This window comes from Vombatus ursinus, unplaced genomic scaffold, assembly GCF_900497805.2.
Source record: "Vombatus ursinus unplaced genomic scaffold, bare-nosed wombat genome assembly UNPS02014861.1, whole genome shotgun sequence".
NCBI classification, from domain to species: domain Eukaryota; kingdom Metazoa; phylum Chordata; class Mammalia; order Diprotodontia; family Vombatidae; genus Vombatus; species Vombatus ursinus.
Genome location: NW_020954639.1, coordinates 9,657,781 through 9,675,074, shown reverse-complemented (window position 1 = coordinate 9,675,074; position 17,294 = coordinate 9,657,781). Strand labels below are relative to the sequence as shown.

Genomic DNA, 17,294 nt, shown 5'->3' with positions numbered 1-17,294 from the left:
TTTTTTTGATGAAAAGTTATTTGGATGTGGAATATTCCCTGGTTATTGCCAGGAAGTCAGAGTACAACTGTTAAATGTAACAGACCCTTTGTGCTTGTTAAACACTGCAACCTAAGAAAAAGGTGGTATTCTGAATACTCCCTATGATACATGTTTGTACGGGGTCAGTCTGTATTATATAAGAAAACTTCCCTAGAAAATGGGTAGAATTAGCAAATCATAGCTTTAGTAAAGTTGGGTTTTCTTTGTGGTCAACTTCCCAGGTTTATAATGGGAAGTTCTGAGTCATAGGGCCTGAGTGAAGTAGGTGCCTGTTGATTATTTCCACTGCTAAGTGATAGTAGTGAGGTTAGCTTGGGAAAACAATCTCAGCTACAAAAAAATTGTTCAGGTCTACCAATGTCTACAAACAAATGACTTGACAATTGGGGAAATCGGAGCTCCACTAATAGGAAGAAAGCTTTGTTTAGCCCAAACCCTTGTGATGACAATTATGTCAAAATTTGGTTGCCTGGAGAAGTTCATCAGTGTTGTATATGATGAAAAGAAGGTGATTCTCTCACCTTAGATCCTATCTGTCTCCACTTCCTTCAACAGATCCTTATCTATCAGGTAGCTGGGTAATATATTGGATAAGGTGCTGGATTTTTTATCAGGAAAACTGAAGTTCATATCATGCCTCAGACACAAATTGTGTAATCCTGGACAAGTCACTTAATTTCTCTCAGCCTCAGTTTCCTTTTCTATAAAACAGAAATAATAATAGTATCTACCTCACATGACTGTAATGAGGATCAAATAAGATAAGAATGTAAAGTGCTCATCAAACCTTAAACTCTATATAAATGTTAGCTGTTACTAACTCAACAAAGCCACACTGAAGTGTGATGTTACATCAGGTATGAATGATCTTAAAGGCATGCCAACAGAGAGGGTAAGTTCTGGCAGATCATATCCATCTTGGAAATGCTTCAGTCCAATGAAAAGCTGTATATTTGTTGTCTGTGTACCAATCTGACTAAAGCATCACCAGAGATATGACTATTAGCACATTAGTAGTGTTCAGTTTTAGGTGCCATATTTTAGGAAAGGCATGAATAAGCTTGAGTGTCCAGAATAGGAGAGTCAGAAAAGTGAAAGACCTTTCAAGGACTCTGGCAAGAATCTTGTCAGCAATAACTAAGAGAAAGACCCTCTGCCCCCTGCCCTGCCCCTTCATGAATTTCTCAGGACAATTTATTTCCTTTACCTTTGTAGCGATGGACAGTGGAGACATCTTCGAACTCCTGGGGGATAACCTCCTCTTGCCATATAACCCAGAAAATTTCAGTCTGCTTTTATATGAGCAGTGGACCCCCTGCTTTGTAAATCTCAGCTGGAATAGAATCAGCACCAGGTACTTTGCCACGCAAGAGGAACCTAATGGCATTCAAAACTTCTTCAGTTGCAAGTTCAGTTAGAAAGGGATTGACTTCAACCTGTTGTATATGGTCAATGGCTTCAGCATTGATTGATGATGGTCTGTTGAAAATATTATGGAAATGTTCAGCCCATCTTTCCAGGATCATGTCCTTATCACTAATCAGGGTGCCTCCATCAGCACAGAGTAGTTGAGATACACCATAGGTTTTTGGCTCATAAATAGCCACCAGGGCATCATAAAAGTGTTTTGGTTTGTTACTATCAGCATAAAACTGAATTTCTTCTTACTTCTTACTGAACCCAAGAGTCCTGCATTCCTTTAAGCTTCGCTTGCACTTTAATTTTGATGAAGTTAAGCACTGCCTTCTTAGAGATAGATGAGCTATCATGCTGGTAAACTTTGTGGAGTTCTTGTTTCTTATTTAGCAGCTTCTGAATTTTCCCATCATTCATCAAACCAGTCTTGATGTTTGTAAGTGTTCTGGCCCAGATGAATAAATGCAGTGCAGTACACCAAATCTCTGAAAGCTGCCCACTCCTCTTCTGCTCCACTGTTGGCAACCATGCATTGGCTTAGTTTTCCCTCCAAGTTAACAATGAACTGTTCCCGCTTGTAGGAGTGCTCTAATATGTTGATATTAAGTCTTCTGGTAGTCATCTTGCTTTTGTTGAATGTGAATATTTAATTGGAGAGGATATGTCTATGATCAGTCCAGCACTCTGCACCACACACTGCCTTTATCACTCTCACATCCTATCTCTTCCTCTTACAATGACATAGTCTATTAAATGCCAATGTTTGCTGCAAGATGTGTTTAGGTAAACAGAAGACAGTGTTGGTGATGAGAAGGTCATGAGATGCACAAATCTTCAGTAGTAAGTGACTGTTGCTGTTGCTGTTTCCAACTGTATTCCTCCCAAGGACTCCCTGCCATGTCTGGTAGTCTGTGCCTACTCTTTTTTTTTCCAGTTTAAGTAAAATTTTTTTTATTTTTAACATGTGTTTTTAAAACTTTGAGCTACAAATTTTCTCCCTTCCTCCCTCCCCTCTCACCCACTTTGAAAAGGCACACATCTCGATACAGGTTATAGATGTGTAGTCATGCAAAACACTCCATAGTAGTCCTCTTGTGAAGAACTAAGTATATTTCCCTTCATCCTATCCTACCCCCCATTTATTCTATTCTCTCTTTTGACCCTGTCCCTCCTCAGAAGTGTTTGCTTTTGATTATCTCCTCCCTCAATCTGCCCTCCCCTCTACCAACCCCCTGCTCTCTTGTCCCCTTTCCCTCTTATTTTCCTGTAGGGTAAGATAGATTTCCATACCCCATTGTGTATGTTATTCCCTCCTTAAGCCAAATCCTATGAGAATAAGATTCATTCATTCCCTCTCACCTTCCCCCATTTCCCCTCCACTGTAAAAGCCTTTTCTTGTCTGTTTCATGTGAGATATTTTACCTCATTCTACTTCTCCCTTTCTCCTTCTCCCAGTATAATCTTCTCCTACCCCTTAATTTTATTTTCCAGATATCACCCCTTCATCTTCAATTCATCCTGTGCCCTCTATCTATCTATACAAACATATAATTTTTTCCGTCCCACTACCCTAACATTGACAAGGGACTCATGAGTGACAAATATCATCTTTCCCTGCAGGAATGTAAACAGTTCAATCTTAATAAGTCTCTTATGATTTCTCTTTGCTGTTTACCTCTTCCATGTTTCACTTGAGTCTTATATTTGAAGGTCAAATTTTCTATTCAGCTCTGGTCTTTTCCACAGGAATGCTTGAAAGTCCCCTATTTCATTGAATGACTATTTTTTTACCCTGAAGGATTATACTCAGTTTTGCTGCATAGGTGATTCTCTTCCTACTCTTACATTAAAGTCACCCAGAATTATAAACTTGTCTACTTTCAGCACTTTGATGATGAAGGTCTCCAGGTCTTTGTAAAATTTTTCTTTGACCTCAAGGTTTGTCATGGTGGAATCATACATACTAATTATGGTGGCATGGCACATTCCTGCAATTGGCAATCACATTTTCATAAGCCTGTCATTCACTCCTTTTGGGAGGCATACAACCTTGTCCATTAGGTTAATTTTGATTGCAAAATCTATACCAGCTTCATGGTGCTCCCCTTTACTATGACCACTTTAGAAGTATGTATATTCAGCTCTGACTTTGGTAAGCTGGCCTTCATTTGCTTGCCTTGTTTGAATTCTGCCTTGAGTGAACTCAGGGCTGCTATTTGGATGTAATACCTGCTGAATTGTCTTGCAACAAAAGTTGTTTGTCTTCCAGGTCTACTGGATTTTGTGTTGTCCATAAGCATGTGCACATTCCATGTACTGATGGTGAGCAGAATCATCTTTGCAAAAGTTTTTGTACACTTTTTGTGGATTTCCCTGGGAGGCAGCAGATTCCCCCTTTGATCACTGGGCGTGTTTTACATTCAAGCATGGATTATGCTCCATAGTGGCTGAGATCACTCTGACCTTTGGGATTTTGAGATTCTGTAAACTTGTCTCTAGCTGGCTGCCCCCATGCCTGGAACACTCTCCCTCCTTCTCTTCTCCTTCTGGCTTCCCTGGCTTCCTTTAAGTTCCAACTAAAATTCTGTCTTTTATAGGAAGCCTTTCCAAACCCCTCTTAATTCTGGTGCTTTCCTTCTGTTAATTATTTCCTATTTATCCTGTCTATAGCTTTTTTTGTACATATTTATTTGCCTGTTGCCTGACACTGGGAAGAACTGTCTCAAAATTTTTTTCTTCTTCTAGTTCTTAAGGTGGTTAAAGCCTTGTGGGTTCTGGCAATGAAGGCATATGTAGGATAATGGAAGTGATAATAGAGAGGGGATGGATATGAAATAAATTCTGAAAGAGAAGTTGACAGGACTTGGAGAGATAGGATGTGAGAGTGATAAAAAAAGACTCTAGGTTTTCTTATAATGAAGGTGACTTGGAAATTAGCAATGCCATCAACAAATATGTGAAAATTGGGAGAAGAGAGTTACTTGAGGATAAATTTCTTCCTGTATTATTTCTTTGGCTACTGTGGATGTTGCCAAAATCCAGAAGGCTTGGTTGAGTAGTGGAACCATAGAGCAGGAAGGCAGCAGCTATCACTAATCCACCTAATGAGGGCACCAGACTCTGAGGCTTCCTATACCCAGACTATAAGAGCTGAACCCGACCAGGCTTCTGGGTGTGTGTTTCTAAACTGGCTCTCATATTTCAGAGCTGATTGGGAAGCCAGAAGGGAGACTGAGGGAAACCAAAGAACCAGGTGAGATCTCTTTGTGGCAGAGCAGTGAAACTCTGGGGATTTGGTTAATCAGGTTTTCCTGGGTTGTGTGTCTCTTGGAGGAAAGACTTATTTAATAGGCTTCACTGTAAGCTGTTAACAGTATTAAAGAACAGCATATACTAAAAGTTTTGGCTTGACGTGTTGATAACACTGTGCACAGGGTCAGCAGTTGTATAAGCCAGGACTCAAGCCCATTCTGCTAAGACTCTCCTCAGTGGTGGAGAATGATTTCTCCGTCCTTCATGTGGGGTTGGTGAAAATCTGAGAGAAGAAAGAGCTTATCCTTCGGCTTTCACCTTTGAAAGAGGAATTCTAGATTTTTGTCAGGAAAAAAAATCCCTCTAGAGGTACAGAAAGACTCTGGGAAGAAGCTCATGTGTAGAGAGGAGCTAGCCCCTTGATCATGTCCCTAGCCCCAGTATGCCACATTAAAGATTTTGGGGAATTCCCCCTTGGGTGAGATCTGGGACTCTCTCAGTAAGAGAGCTCATTCACTCTTTATGTTGTCTGGCATGTTCTCATTTGTTTAAGTTTTCTGATTTCTGTTTGCTGTCAGCTTGAATAAATGGGTTTAGTTGTGTGTGATGGTTGTGGTGGAACTGGCATTTGGTGGGAAGGGAGTCAAGCCTTTAGATATATAGCTTGGGGCTCCATTAAAAAGATAATAGTCAGATGAAAGACTTAGCTATTCTGATCAATATAATGATCCAAGACAGTTCTGAAAGACTTGTGATAAAAAATGCTTATCTACCTCCAGAGAGAGAACTAGTCGAGTCAGTGCAGATTGAAGCATAATTTTTTTCACTTTTTAAATTTTTCCTATTTTATTTATTTTATTTGTAACATGGCTAATATGGAAATATGTTTAGCATGATTTCACATATATAATTGACATCACATTTCTTTCCTTCTTAAAGAGTGGGGGAGGGATGGGAGGGAGAGAATTTGGAAGTAAAAAAACAATTTTTTTTTAGCTAGGCAATGAGGTCAAGTGACTTGCCCAGAGTCACATAGCTAGTAAGTGTCAAGTGTCTGAGGCTGGATTTGAACTCAGGTCCTCCTGACTCCAGGGCTGGTGCTCTATCCACTGTGCCACTTAGCCCCTAAAATTTTTTTTAAAAGAGTGTTAAAAATAAATAATAATAAATTTATTTTATAGAAGATGGTCAGGAATAAAACTTGAACATGAAAATTATTTCCCATAGATTAGTAATAATTTTTGATAATCCATATTTTTTCCATCTACATGTAAAGATAGTTTTCAATATTCATTTTTTATAAGATTTTTGAGTTTCAAATTTTTTTCTCTGTCCCTCCACCCACTCTCACCTCCCCAAGACAGCAAGCAATCTGACAAAGGCTATACATGTACAATCATATTAAACATACTTCCACATTGGTCATGTTGTGAAAGAAGAATCAGGACGAAAGGGAAAAACCACGAGAAAGGAAAAACAAAAAAGAGAAAATAGTATGCTTTGATCTGCATTCAGACACCATCTGTTCTTTCTCTGGGTGTGATAGCATTTCCCAAAATGGGTCTGTTGAGATCATCTTGGATCATTGTGCTGCTGAGAAGAGCTAAGTCAATCATAGTTGATCATCTCACAGTATTGCTGTTACCGTGCACAATGTTCTCCTGGTTCTGCTTCTTTCACTTTTTGCATCAGTTTGTACAAGCCTTTCCGGTTTTTTCTGAAATCTGCCTGATCATCATTTCTTATAGCACAATAATATTACATTACATTCATATACCACAGCTTGTTGAGCCATTCCCCAATTGATGGGCATCCCCTCAATTTCCAATATTTTGCCACCACAAAAAGGGCTGGTATATTTTTGCACATGTATGTCCTTTTCCTTTTTTGATGATCTCTTTGGAATACAGACCTAGTAGTGGTATTGCTGAATCTTGTGTATCTATGGATTAGCAATATTTATGGGAGACAGCTATCATTCTAGCCTGGGGCTTCCTGTCTGAGGACAGTAGAATGGTCAGCCCTCTGGTCCCAGTCTCTGGCTCTCTGCCTAGTAGAAATCAAAGTCTTCCTGGAGAGGAATGGTTCAAGGAGACTATAGAAATGTCTGTTCATGCCTCCCTATGAGTCACTTCTAGACAGACTCAGATGGACACAGATAATCTTCATGGACAACCCACACACACGCTGTAGCTGTGTCATTGACAGTACCTCTGAGGGAGAGATGAAGTGACTTGCCTGGGGTCATGTGATGTCTAAGGAGGGATCTCAACTTGGCTTGTTGTTGTTGTTGTTTACTTGTCCCTTGATGTTTGTCTAGATGTCACATTTCAAACACCAGGGCAGAGGTGCGATGAGTTCTTGTGAGTATGACAATAGTCATTTCTAGGTTAGATATTTTAAGGTCACTCTCTCCTAATGTCTTCAAGTCACCATAATTGCAATTAAGTGATGTCACCAGAAATTTCTTTGATAGTTAAGGACTACAATTCTTGTTTTAGCTTTAAAATATAGTAATGATAATATTTTCTAAAGAATAAAAATGGTCAATTAAAGAAAAATCAGATGATTTAAAATATGTCTCATGTCTAAAAACAAGTAAAATGTAATATTGTTTTTAAGTGTTCTAAAGTAAATATGAGCATAAAGAAGAAAAATAAATATTTTCTTATTATCTTATAGAAAGTAGTAATTTCTCTGGAAAGTGAGAACAAATTTCTTCAGGAACAATTGAAAGATGCTTTACAGGTAAAGGATAGCATGGCTCTTTGATGTAGTTTGCAAATTAAGGAATTGCTTATAAAGGACTTTTTAATCAGCATATATTTTGCATGAAAAACAGGAAGATTTTATTCTGTTATTTATTTATTTATTTATGGCAATTGGGGTTAAGTGACTTGCCCGGGGTCACACAGCTAGTAAGTGTCAAGTGTTTGGTCTGAGGCTGAATCTGAACTCAGGTTCTTCTTACTCTACTGTGCCACCTAGCTGCCCCTATTCTGTTACTTAATGACTATGTTTTTGAAAATTATGTGGTTTTTGTATTAATATATAATTAATATATTATATTAATATATAATTATATAATGATCTCTTTTTTTTTCAGCATCATTTAATTTTCCTTACCACTTTTCCTTTTTTGATAAAATTGATTTCAATTCTTTGAGTGTAAATCTTTCCTCTTTCACCTATGGACTTTCCATTTCAAAGGAATTATTTGCAGGTCTGGTAATAAATAAACATTATTATTTACTTGGGGAACATGTCAGTTATAATAATGACAGAGGCAAAATAGTCTTATCTACTATCCTGGCAAATTCATCAAATGCACTGTAACAAATGTTTCATGTTAGTGCTAGTAGACTGTAGGGGACAAGCTCCAGGAACCAATTTCTGGGCTTCTTCTCTTTGTTTTCATTCTTCCATTTGCTTAAATATTGAGATAGAAAATAAAATAAATTAAAAAAAAGTACTTTCAGATAGCTCTTAGGTAGTGGCCATATTTTCAATGCAAATGTGCACTTCTAAAATACAAATTTGAAGTGGATGGGCATGGTGAGGTTGATAGAGTGGAGGAACTGAACAAAAACCTTGCTAATCATTGTTAATTATTTTTTTTCACAGGAAGTTGAAAAAGCCAAGAAAGATCTTGAAGCATCACATTCTGAAATACAGAAAGGAAGTGGAAATGATAATGAAAGCATAGGTTCTAAAAAAAGCAAGAAAGGTAAAAAAGGGAAAGGAGAGCCAAAAAAAGACAAAAAAGCAAAAACAACAAAATCATCACAGGTACAGGAAAAAGTGTGTTTTCATATTATTGCATACTTTATTCTTATTTATTCTGTTTGATCTTTTGTGCACCTTTTTTTTACCCTCATCACTGCCTATTTTCCTGTAGGAATACCAACTTTCAAGTATCTGCAGGCCAATGAAATAATTTAAGAACTACAGGTTGCCTGAGCTCAGGTGATCCTCTAAATCAGGATTCTCCAAACTTTTTGATCACATTAGTAAAGTATTTTTGAACATACACTCAATGGGTATATGTAATTATCAATTATACGCATGTACTATTGTACTAATAATGACATAAAGTAAAACTCAGACAAAAATTAAGAGGATGAGATAAAAATGAGGTAATATTTGATCCCCAAATCAATAGGTAGCCACTGGAGTTTATTGAGTAGGGGGATAACATGGTTATACCTGCACTTGAAACTTGGAGACCAATGAGGAGGTCACTGTTTAGGTGAGAGGTGATGGGAGCTTGATAGGGTGGTAGTTATGTGAGAGGTGAGCATGGGATGTATGTGAAAGAAGTGGAGCTAGAAATGACATGATTTGACAACTGGTTGGATATTTGGATGTGGGGTGAGAGAAAATGAAGAATCCAGATGACACTAAGGTTGTGAAAACCTGGGGGACAAGAAGGATGATGTTGACCTCAACAGTAATAGGGAAGTTTGGAAGATGAGTAGGTTTGGGAGACCAAGGGGAAGGCTGCAGAATGAAAGTAATGATATCTATGATTCAGATCACAATTCATCCGTGCTTGTTCTTTGTGACTCACTCTGTCTCATCCAGAATAGAAAGGGGGAGGCAGGGCTCTTACTTAGGTCATCACCGTAGAGTTCAGAGCCCACCCTCCAAGACATGCCTATTGCAGCCACAAGATGGGCAAAATTTTCCCTATGATGCCTCCTAGGTTTCTGTGGGTAGGAGCTCAGGTTATATTGACTATGTGGGTCTGGCACTAGGCTTAAAAGAGGCAAGATTAGTAGTTTGCACAGTAGAGTAAGGGAGAGGAATGTTGGGGTATAAGGAGAGATATAGTTGTATTGTTGATAAGTTTCATGACTGGCTTTTGGATCCCTATTGGATATTTTATCAAAAGTGGGATGGGACATTTCTCCCCATAATTACATATACCTTGAAGTGATACCACAGTTGGGGGTTGGGGGTGGGGGTGTGGCATCCCATTCTTTGGAGACCACTGCTCTAGACAAACTAAAATTTGGGTCTTAAAAAGAAATAGGACAAAACCTTCATCTTTTATATTTGAATTAAGGATGGACTTCGAGAAGAGTGCATTCCTTCCATTCTAATATATATAATCAGGCCTAATGGAATTCAAGAGCGTTTCTTAATAGTGCAGAGATGTTCATATAATTATTTCACAATATGCTTGTTTTTGACAGTGTAGGCATCAGAGTAGATCACATCCTATCTATAACTTAATAGATGAGTCTTAATTGCATGACAGCAAAGGAGATAATAGACCTTCCTGTTTTCTGAGAACTAGCTAGTATCAGAGATGGGATTTGAACCTCAGTCTTTATTTTGCCAGGGTGCTAATAACAATATAGAAGAGAAAATAGAAAAAGAAAAAAGCAAATTGTAGGGAATAGCAAGAAAGACAAAGACGTATCACAAAACTGCAGAGCCCACGTACATGGTGCCAGGAAAGAGAAGTAGGGTCATCTTCCAATATTTCTTTCATCAGAGTAAGGCCCTGTACGTGCTGATAGGTCAAAGCTGGAAAAGGACTCATAGTCAGGGCTTAACAAATTTGCTTTTGTAGTCCCTGGGAATAACCTTTAACTCACATGGTTGAAGTCTCAGAGAGGGCTACCTTAGGTAGGGGACTCCTTAGAGGACTCTATGGGTCTGGAGTTCATGATATGTTAGCCTTTAAGTTAACAAGAAAACAGAATTAGCTCCTGTTAATTACTTCCTATCTATGCCAGTTCTTGCCTTGCTACACATAGAATTTTTGCTGGATGTCACCAGACGCAGCTTCACCAGGCATGCTAGCTTTTCTAGGCTTTAAGCTTATGGCTTCGGCTGAAGTCTTTGGATATGTCTTACTCATGATTGAACTACAATGTTCTTTCAGTTCAAAAGCCTATTCAAAATCCAGAGTTTGAACAGAGGGGCAGAGCCAAGATGGCAGAGTAGAGGGAGCATTCAAATTCTCCCAACATTCTCCTTCAAACAACTTTAAAATAATGCATCAAATTTAATTCTAGAGCAGCATAGCAAGCAAAAGGTCAGGGTGAGGCATTTTTCCAGCCCAGGACAACTTATGAGGTAAGAAGAAAAGGTCTGTAGCACAGAGGTAGGTGCTGACCAGGAGCAACAGTACAGTGGTAACACACACTATGGGCCCTGGAGATGGCAGTGGCAGTAGCTACAGTACCAGGAGCTCTCTCTGCTCAGAGACAGTAAGGGGGTCAGAAGGAGATCATCTGGGATACCCATGCCAACACTGGGTACATTACTGGGCACCATTTGGCAACTGTATTGCCCATTATCCAGTTCTGAGTTGCAGTTCCAGGGCAGAGAGGAGCACTTGCAGTCTCAAGGGAGCAGGGACCCTATTTCCTGGTCACTGTTTCAGGGAGGAGAGAGGAGCCCTAGCATTTGCAGTTGCAAGGGAGTGGAGGCCCTTCCTGAGTAAGGACCAGACTAAGACCAGGAAAACAGTGAGCATAGCTGTCCTTGGATCACACCAATATATATATATATATATATATATATATATATGAAAACAACTATGGTGACAGGGAAGCTCAAGACTCAAACTCAGAAGAAGAGAACAATGTGAAAACATCTACAAGTAAAGCTTCAAAGAAAAATGCAAATTGGACACAAGCCCAACAAGAATTCCTGGAAGAGCTAAAGAAAGAACAAAAAAATGATTCTAAAAATCAAAGAAGAATGGTAGAGGAAAAATTGGGAAAAGAAATGAGAGCAATGTAATAAAATTATGAAAAGAGAATTAACAGCTTGGTAAAAGAGGCACAAAAATACTAAAGAAAACAATGCCTTGAAAAACAGAATTGGCCAAATGGAAAAAGAGGTACAAAACCTCACTAAAGAAAATAATTCCTTAAATATGGGCAAGTGGAAGCTAATGACTCTGTGAAACATCAAGAAACAATAAAACAAAGTCAAAAGGATGAAAAAAAGGATGAAAATGTGAAATATCTCATTGGGAAACAACTAACCTAGAAAAAAGATCAAGGATAGATAATTTAAGGATTATTGTTCTACTTGAAAACCATGATATAAAAAAAGAGCCTAAATGTCATATTTCAAGAAGTTATCAAAGAAAACTGCCCTGATATCTTAGAACTAGAAGGCAAAATAGAAACTGAAAGAACCCACCAAATACCTCCTGAAAGAGATCTCAAAATGTAAAGTCCCATGAATATTGCAGCCAAATTCTGGAGCTTCCAGGAGAAGATTTTGAAAGCAGCCAGAAATAAATCATTCAAATACCGTGGAGCTATTCTCAAAACATCCTTGAGAGCATTCCTGTTTATGAATATTTGGTTCCTAGAGGGGTGGCCAGTGCATCCTGGGAGCAAATACCATAAACAGTCCTTCAACATCTAGCTAGGAATAAGATGAACATGAATAAGAGTTAGGGTCAAATTGCAGGCATACTGAGCAAGGTCAGAATGTCTTTTTGAATTCATTCATCATAGCTGGAGAAGAAAATGGCAACCCATTCCAGAATCTTTGTCAAGAAAACCCCAAATGGAATCATGAAGAGTTGGACATGCCTGAACAAAAACATCAAGGAAATCAATGAAAAAAAATGTTAAGGAAGGAAGCCTAATATATATGTATACATACATATGTGTAAAATAGTGGATTTCAAACTATATTACAAAGTGTTACTCATCAAAACAATCTAGTACTAAGATAGAGTAGTTGAGTAGTGGGATGTATTAGGTATACAGTATTCCAAAGAAAATTACCATAGTAACCAGTAGTTTGATAAACCAAGTAGATCCAAAGTTTTGGGGCAAGGACTCATTATTTGACAAAAACTGCTAGGAAAACTGTAAAGTAATTTACAGAAACTAGGCATAGACCAACATCTCACACTGTCTACCAAGATAAGGTCAAAATGATTTAGATATAAAAGATGACATCAAAAGCAAATTAGGGGAGCATGGGAAAAATTACCTGTCAGATCTGAATAAGAGAAGAGTTTATGACCAAACAAGAAATAGAGAGCATCAAGGGAGGTAAAATGGGTCATTTTGATTATACGAAACTAAAAAAATTTTTGCGCAGACAAGCAATTAGAAGAAAAGCAAGAAACTAGGGAAAATTTTTTTTTACAGCAAGTAAAGGCCTTATTTCTCAAATATATGGGGAACTGAGCCAAATTGATAAAAATAAGACTCATTCCCCAAATGATGAATGGTCAAAGGGTATACATAGGCAGTTTTTAAAAGAAGAAATCAAAGTTATCATTAGTCATATGAAAAGTGCTCTAAATCACTAATTATGAAGAGGCTTTTAAAAGGCTATTTTAGGAAAGCAGTCATCCTTAGATACAGCACCATCAATAATACTGGGGTGTGGGTTGGGAGAGAAACTTTCACATTTTTTCCCTGCTCTTATTAAGTTACCTGTCTCGTTCTTTTAAGAACCCTGGCTATAAGGCCTGTCATTTCCAGTAAGAGATACCTCAGAAGCCAAGATATTTGGAGCAAATAGTAGAGACACTCACAATAGTTAGTGCCCTCAGATTCATCAATCTTTTATTTGAACTAAACTTTCTGGGCCAGGGGCTTGGGCCTCTCCATCAGAGACCTCATCCTAGTGTTCTTTATACCTCCTAATTGTAATCCTTGAAACCTATTGCCCAGGTACTGCAAAACAACTCCAAGGATTGGATTTCCAGTTCCAAACCACCTCTGTTCTCCTTCATAAATTTGGCTGGTCTGTGAAAAGTCAAAGAGACAAAAATAAGCCTGAGGGAAAAGACATTGGTGTCTTTTTCCTAGACACATTTTTGCCCTTTCTCATGTATTAAAAGACTTTGAGCTCACTTTTCACTTTGGATTAAGGAGCCGGATAGATTGAGTAAATAAGACAGATTAAAAAGGGCCTCTGAATGATAAAATATTTTGATTTCCCCATCAAGAACAAGACGCTTCAGTGACATATTGCAGAGCTAGTTATAAAAGACTAAGAACTTGCCCTCACTGGAGAAGATGCCCAAGCCTTCATGAAGAAGGACTGAGAAGACATAATCTGATAGGGGCTGGGAATTTAGGAGTAAGATCGTTTCATGTCACAGGGATTCAGGAATTTGGGAGTTTGGGGAATTTGGAAATTTGGACACTAAGGAAGATAAAAACCTTATTAAAATTTATAGGTCAGCAAGTCAATCAACAAATATTTATTGAGCCCATTTATAAGATATGATCTCTGCCCCCCAAGAACTTATAACCTAGTTGGGGGGAAACACAAGAAAATATTACTAACAATTGGGGTGGTGACTTCTGATCTCATTGGTATAGGGAACACTCAGATGAGGAAACTATCAGTGCAAGTCAGGACCTTCTCTGCAACTCATAATTTTAGAGAGACACCTAGAACATTAAGAGGTTAAATGAGTTGTCCCAAGTCACAGAGTTCTTTTATAGGCATGAGTTCACCTCAGGTCTTCCTGCTTCCAAAGTCCGCTTTCTATCCATTGTGCCATTCTGCCTTTCATATAACTAATGATACTAGGCAGTAAATTATATAAGTAATAAATAAATGATGGAGCTAGTAAGGGCTCTAGGAATGCAGGAGAAGAGGCATGTGTCCAGAGAAGGTTTCAAAGAGGAGACAAAATCTGAGCTGGGTGTTAAAGGATGGGTAGGATTTATGGTACTTATCTGAATATAGGCTGCCCCTGAAAATAGGTCAGAACTATAAAATGAGATCACTCTGAAAGGAAACTATATGTGTGTATGCATACATATGTACACATACACACATACATGTACACACACACATATACATATATATGGGAATATATTTTTACTACATATACTATGTACTACATATTCATGTATATCATACACACATATACATATATGCATATATAGGCATTCAGTAAATACTTGTATATAATGTGTGCAAGGCATTGTGCTAAACACTTGGGTTACAAAGGAAAAGAAATGGGAACTGTCTCTACCCTCAAGGAAATATCTTATAATCTATAAAAGTAAATATTGTACACTGGCAGCCATTATTCTGCTGATGCTATATCTTGCTTAAAATTCATGTTTTGGCTACATCCACTGACACAGCCTGAGATTATCCCATGCAGATTTTGAGAATTGCATTACATCAAAATCTGAGTAATGCTAGAGTGCTGTAAATTGGTAAAGAAATGTGTTGCCAGTTATCCTCTTACCTCATATGACAGTGAAGTAGATACTTCCTCAACTGTCCTGTCAATTTTCATATTAACTGAGGCACTGTCATGCAATGAGAGGGTGTTGGATTGGAGTCAGAGGTCCTGGTTCAAATACTAACTCTGCCTCTTACTCTGTGTGACCTCAGATAAAATGACTTTTCTGATCCTCAGGTTTCTCATCTATAAAATCAGGGTTTTTGACTTCTAAGGCTTTTTGTTTTCTACCTCTAAAGCTAGGATCCTATGACTTTGCATTTATCCCTATTAAATTTCTCATGAGATTAGGCCCAACATTCTAGATTAGGTGTGGGGAATCTGTGGCCTCGAAGCCACATGTAGCCCACAAGTACAGCCCTTTGACTGAATCCAAACTTCACAGAACAGATCTCCTTAATAAAAGGATTTGTTCTGTAAAACTTGGACTCAGTCAAAAAGCCATAACCAAGGACCTACAAGGCTACATGGGCCTCAGGTACTCCACCCCTTAGATTATCAAGATGATATTAATTTGAGAAATGAGATATTAACAGAAAGGTTATATTAAAGGGGAAAAATCCTCAAACCAATCTCCCACTGCTAGTATTCCCAGTGAATCACTGCAAGATAGTACATCACATACAAAATCACAATTTGAGGGTTGATCTCAGTGGCCATCTTGTATGACCACTGACTGAAAGGAATTCTCACTGTAATATAGCAATGTGCATGTTAGGGATAAATTCATTTTGGGTTTGGGTCTTGAGAATAAGGCTACGAATGTGGTGAAAAGGGTGGAGGGAACTTAGTCATGGAAGCTTCCCAGGTTGGATGAAGCTAGGAAGGCAATCCATGTGAATGTATTTGTGTATGTACACCTACAATTACATATGTGTATATATGAAGCTAGGAAAACAATCTACATCACAACTCTCACACACATACACACATACACACAAATACATGTGTTGGGGGGTGGGGAATGTTCAGCTTAGTTCCTACTTCTGCATAATTAAGATGAATGAAAGGAACTATTTTTATGATGGCTTTAGCCTTCATTCTTAATTTTTCAAATGTGACATCAGAAAGCTTTCAAATATTAGCCTAGAAAACTTTTACACTTGTATACATTTGTGTTTATATCAGAGTTTTTTATTTCAGAGCCGTGGTCAAGGAAACTCAGTCATTTTCTGTTTATATTGCTTCTCTGGGTCAGGAAGTGTTTGAAAACTTTGATCTTTAATTTATAAAGCATTAAAGCCAGAACTGATGGGATATACCATACCATTTTCAGCTAAATTTTCTAAACTTATGCCACTTACCAATTTGCTAAAGACTAGTCACTCAGCTTCTTAAGGAATAATGACTTTTGCAGCTCTGGTCTACATGAGGAAAGTATAAAAAATGGAGAACAAGGAAGATAGAGTAAGTTGCTTCCTTTTCCTTTCTCTATAGGCCTAAATCACATGTAGGCAAGGCCATACAGCTGGCAAGTAGTATCTGCATGATTAGAATCACCTCCTATCACCTTGTTATTGTCTGGGGGTGGGAGTGAGGCACTTGATTATTTGTTTGTTTTGCTGTTAACTAAGGCTAAGGAAGCTCTTTCTGAAATTTTTTGTTGGTTTCCCAAAATATCTAATTAGATGAGGTAAGTTTTGGGGGACATAGTGTAATATAGTAGAAAAGACATTAGACATCAAAGGAAATAAAAGACCTGGGTTTGGCCATAGCCTAACCTATTTATCTGTATGCTTAAATCTGTTTTTCATCCTCACTGTTTTAAGCTGGGGATGCTTCAGACCCTGGTAGTTTATGTTCAGTATTGGAACAAGATAAGATATTCATAGGCATTCAGTAGTTAACAAAAGGCAATTTATTTAGCCATAGGTAGAGAAGGATTTTTAATGAGGTAGGCACTGAGGACTCCTCAAGTTGAGCTTAACTCCTTTGCTCATCATTTCCAACCACCCTTGCATCAGAGCACCAACCAACTCTGGTAGCTGCTTTGTAGTTTGCGTTTTTAGTCGCCTGAGCCAATTAGGCCTCAATATATTTTCTAATTTGCATAGGAACAGAGGTTAAAATATTGCTTCTGCTAAACTCCCCATGACCTACAATCACCACACCCCACAGTATTCTCTCATCTGCTGCCTTCATTTTCCTACATTGTCAATGTCTCAGTCATGTTTCCACATCTACTATGTTTCCAACGATTCACTCAGAACCTGAGGGTTCAGATGAACAATTCTTTAATAAAATATATATTCAATAAACCCTGGCTAAAAGCAATGCACAAGATGGTAAAAAAAAAAAAAAAACAGTCCAGAGGAAGGTAAAAGCTGCTGACAAGGACATAAAATCAATTAGCAAGTACATTTCCTGGGGT

The 17,294-nt window shown here is 38.1% G+C and overlaps 1 protein-coding gene across 1 annotated transcript in view; it reads left to right on the top strand.

Moving 5' to 3' along the window:
* The window catches only part of CCDC7 (coiled-coil domain containing 7), a 120,944-nt gene that overhangs the window by 89,631 nt on the left and 14,019 nt on the right, over positions 1–17,294 (top strand). Inside the window, exons 14-16 of the mRNA XM_027841566.1 lie at positions 7,031–7,058; positions 7,393–7,458; positions 8,335–8,499. Coding sequence (XP_027697367.1) covers positions 7,031–7,058; positions 7,393–7,458; positions 8,335–8,499 — 259 coding nt within the window. The remainder of the gene's footprint in view (positions 1–7,030; positions 7,059–7,392; positions 7,459–8,334; positions 8,500–17,294) is intronic.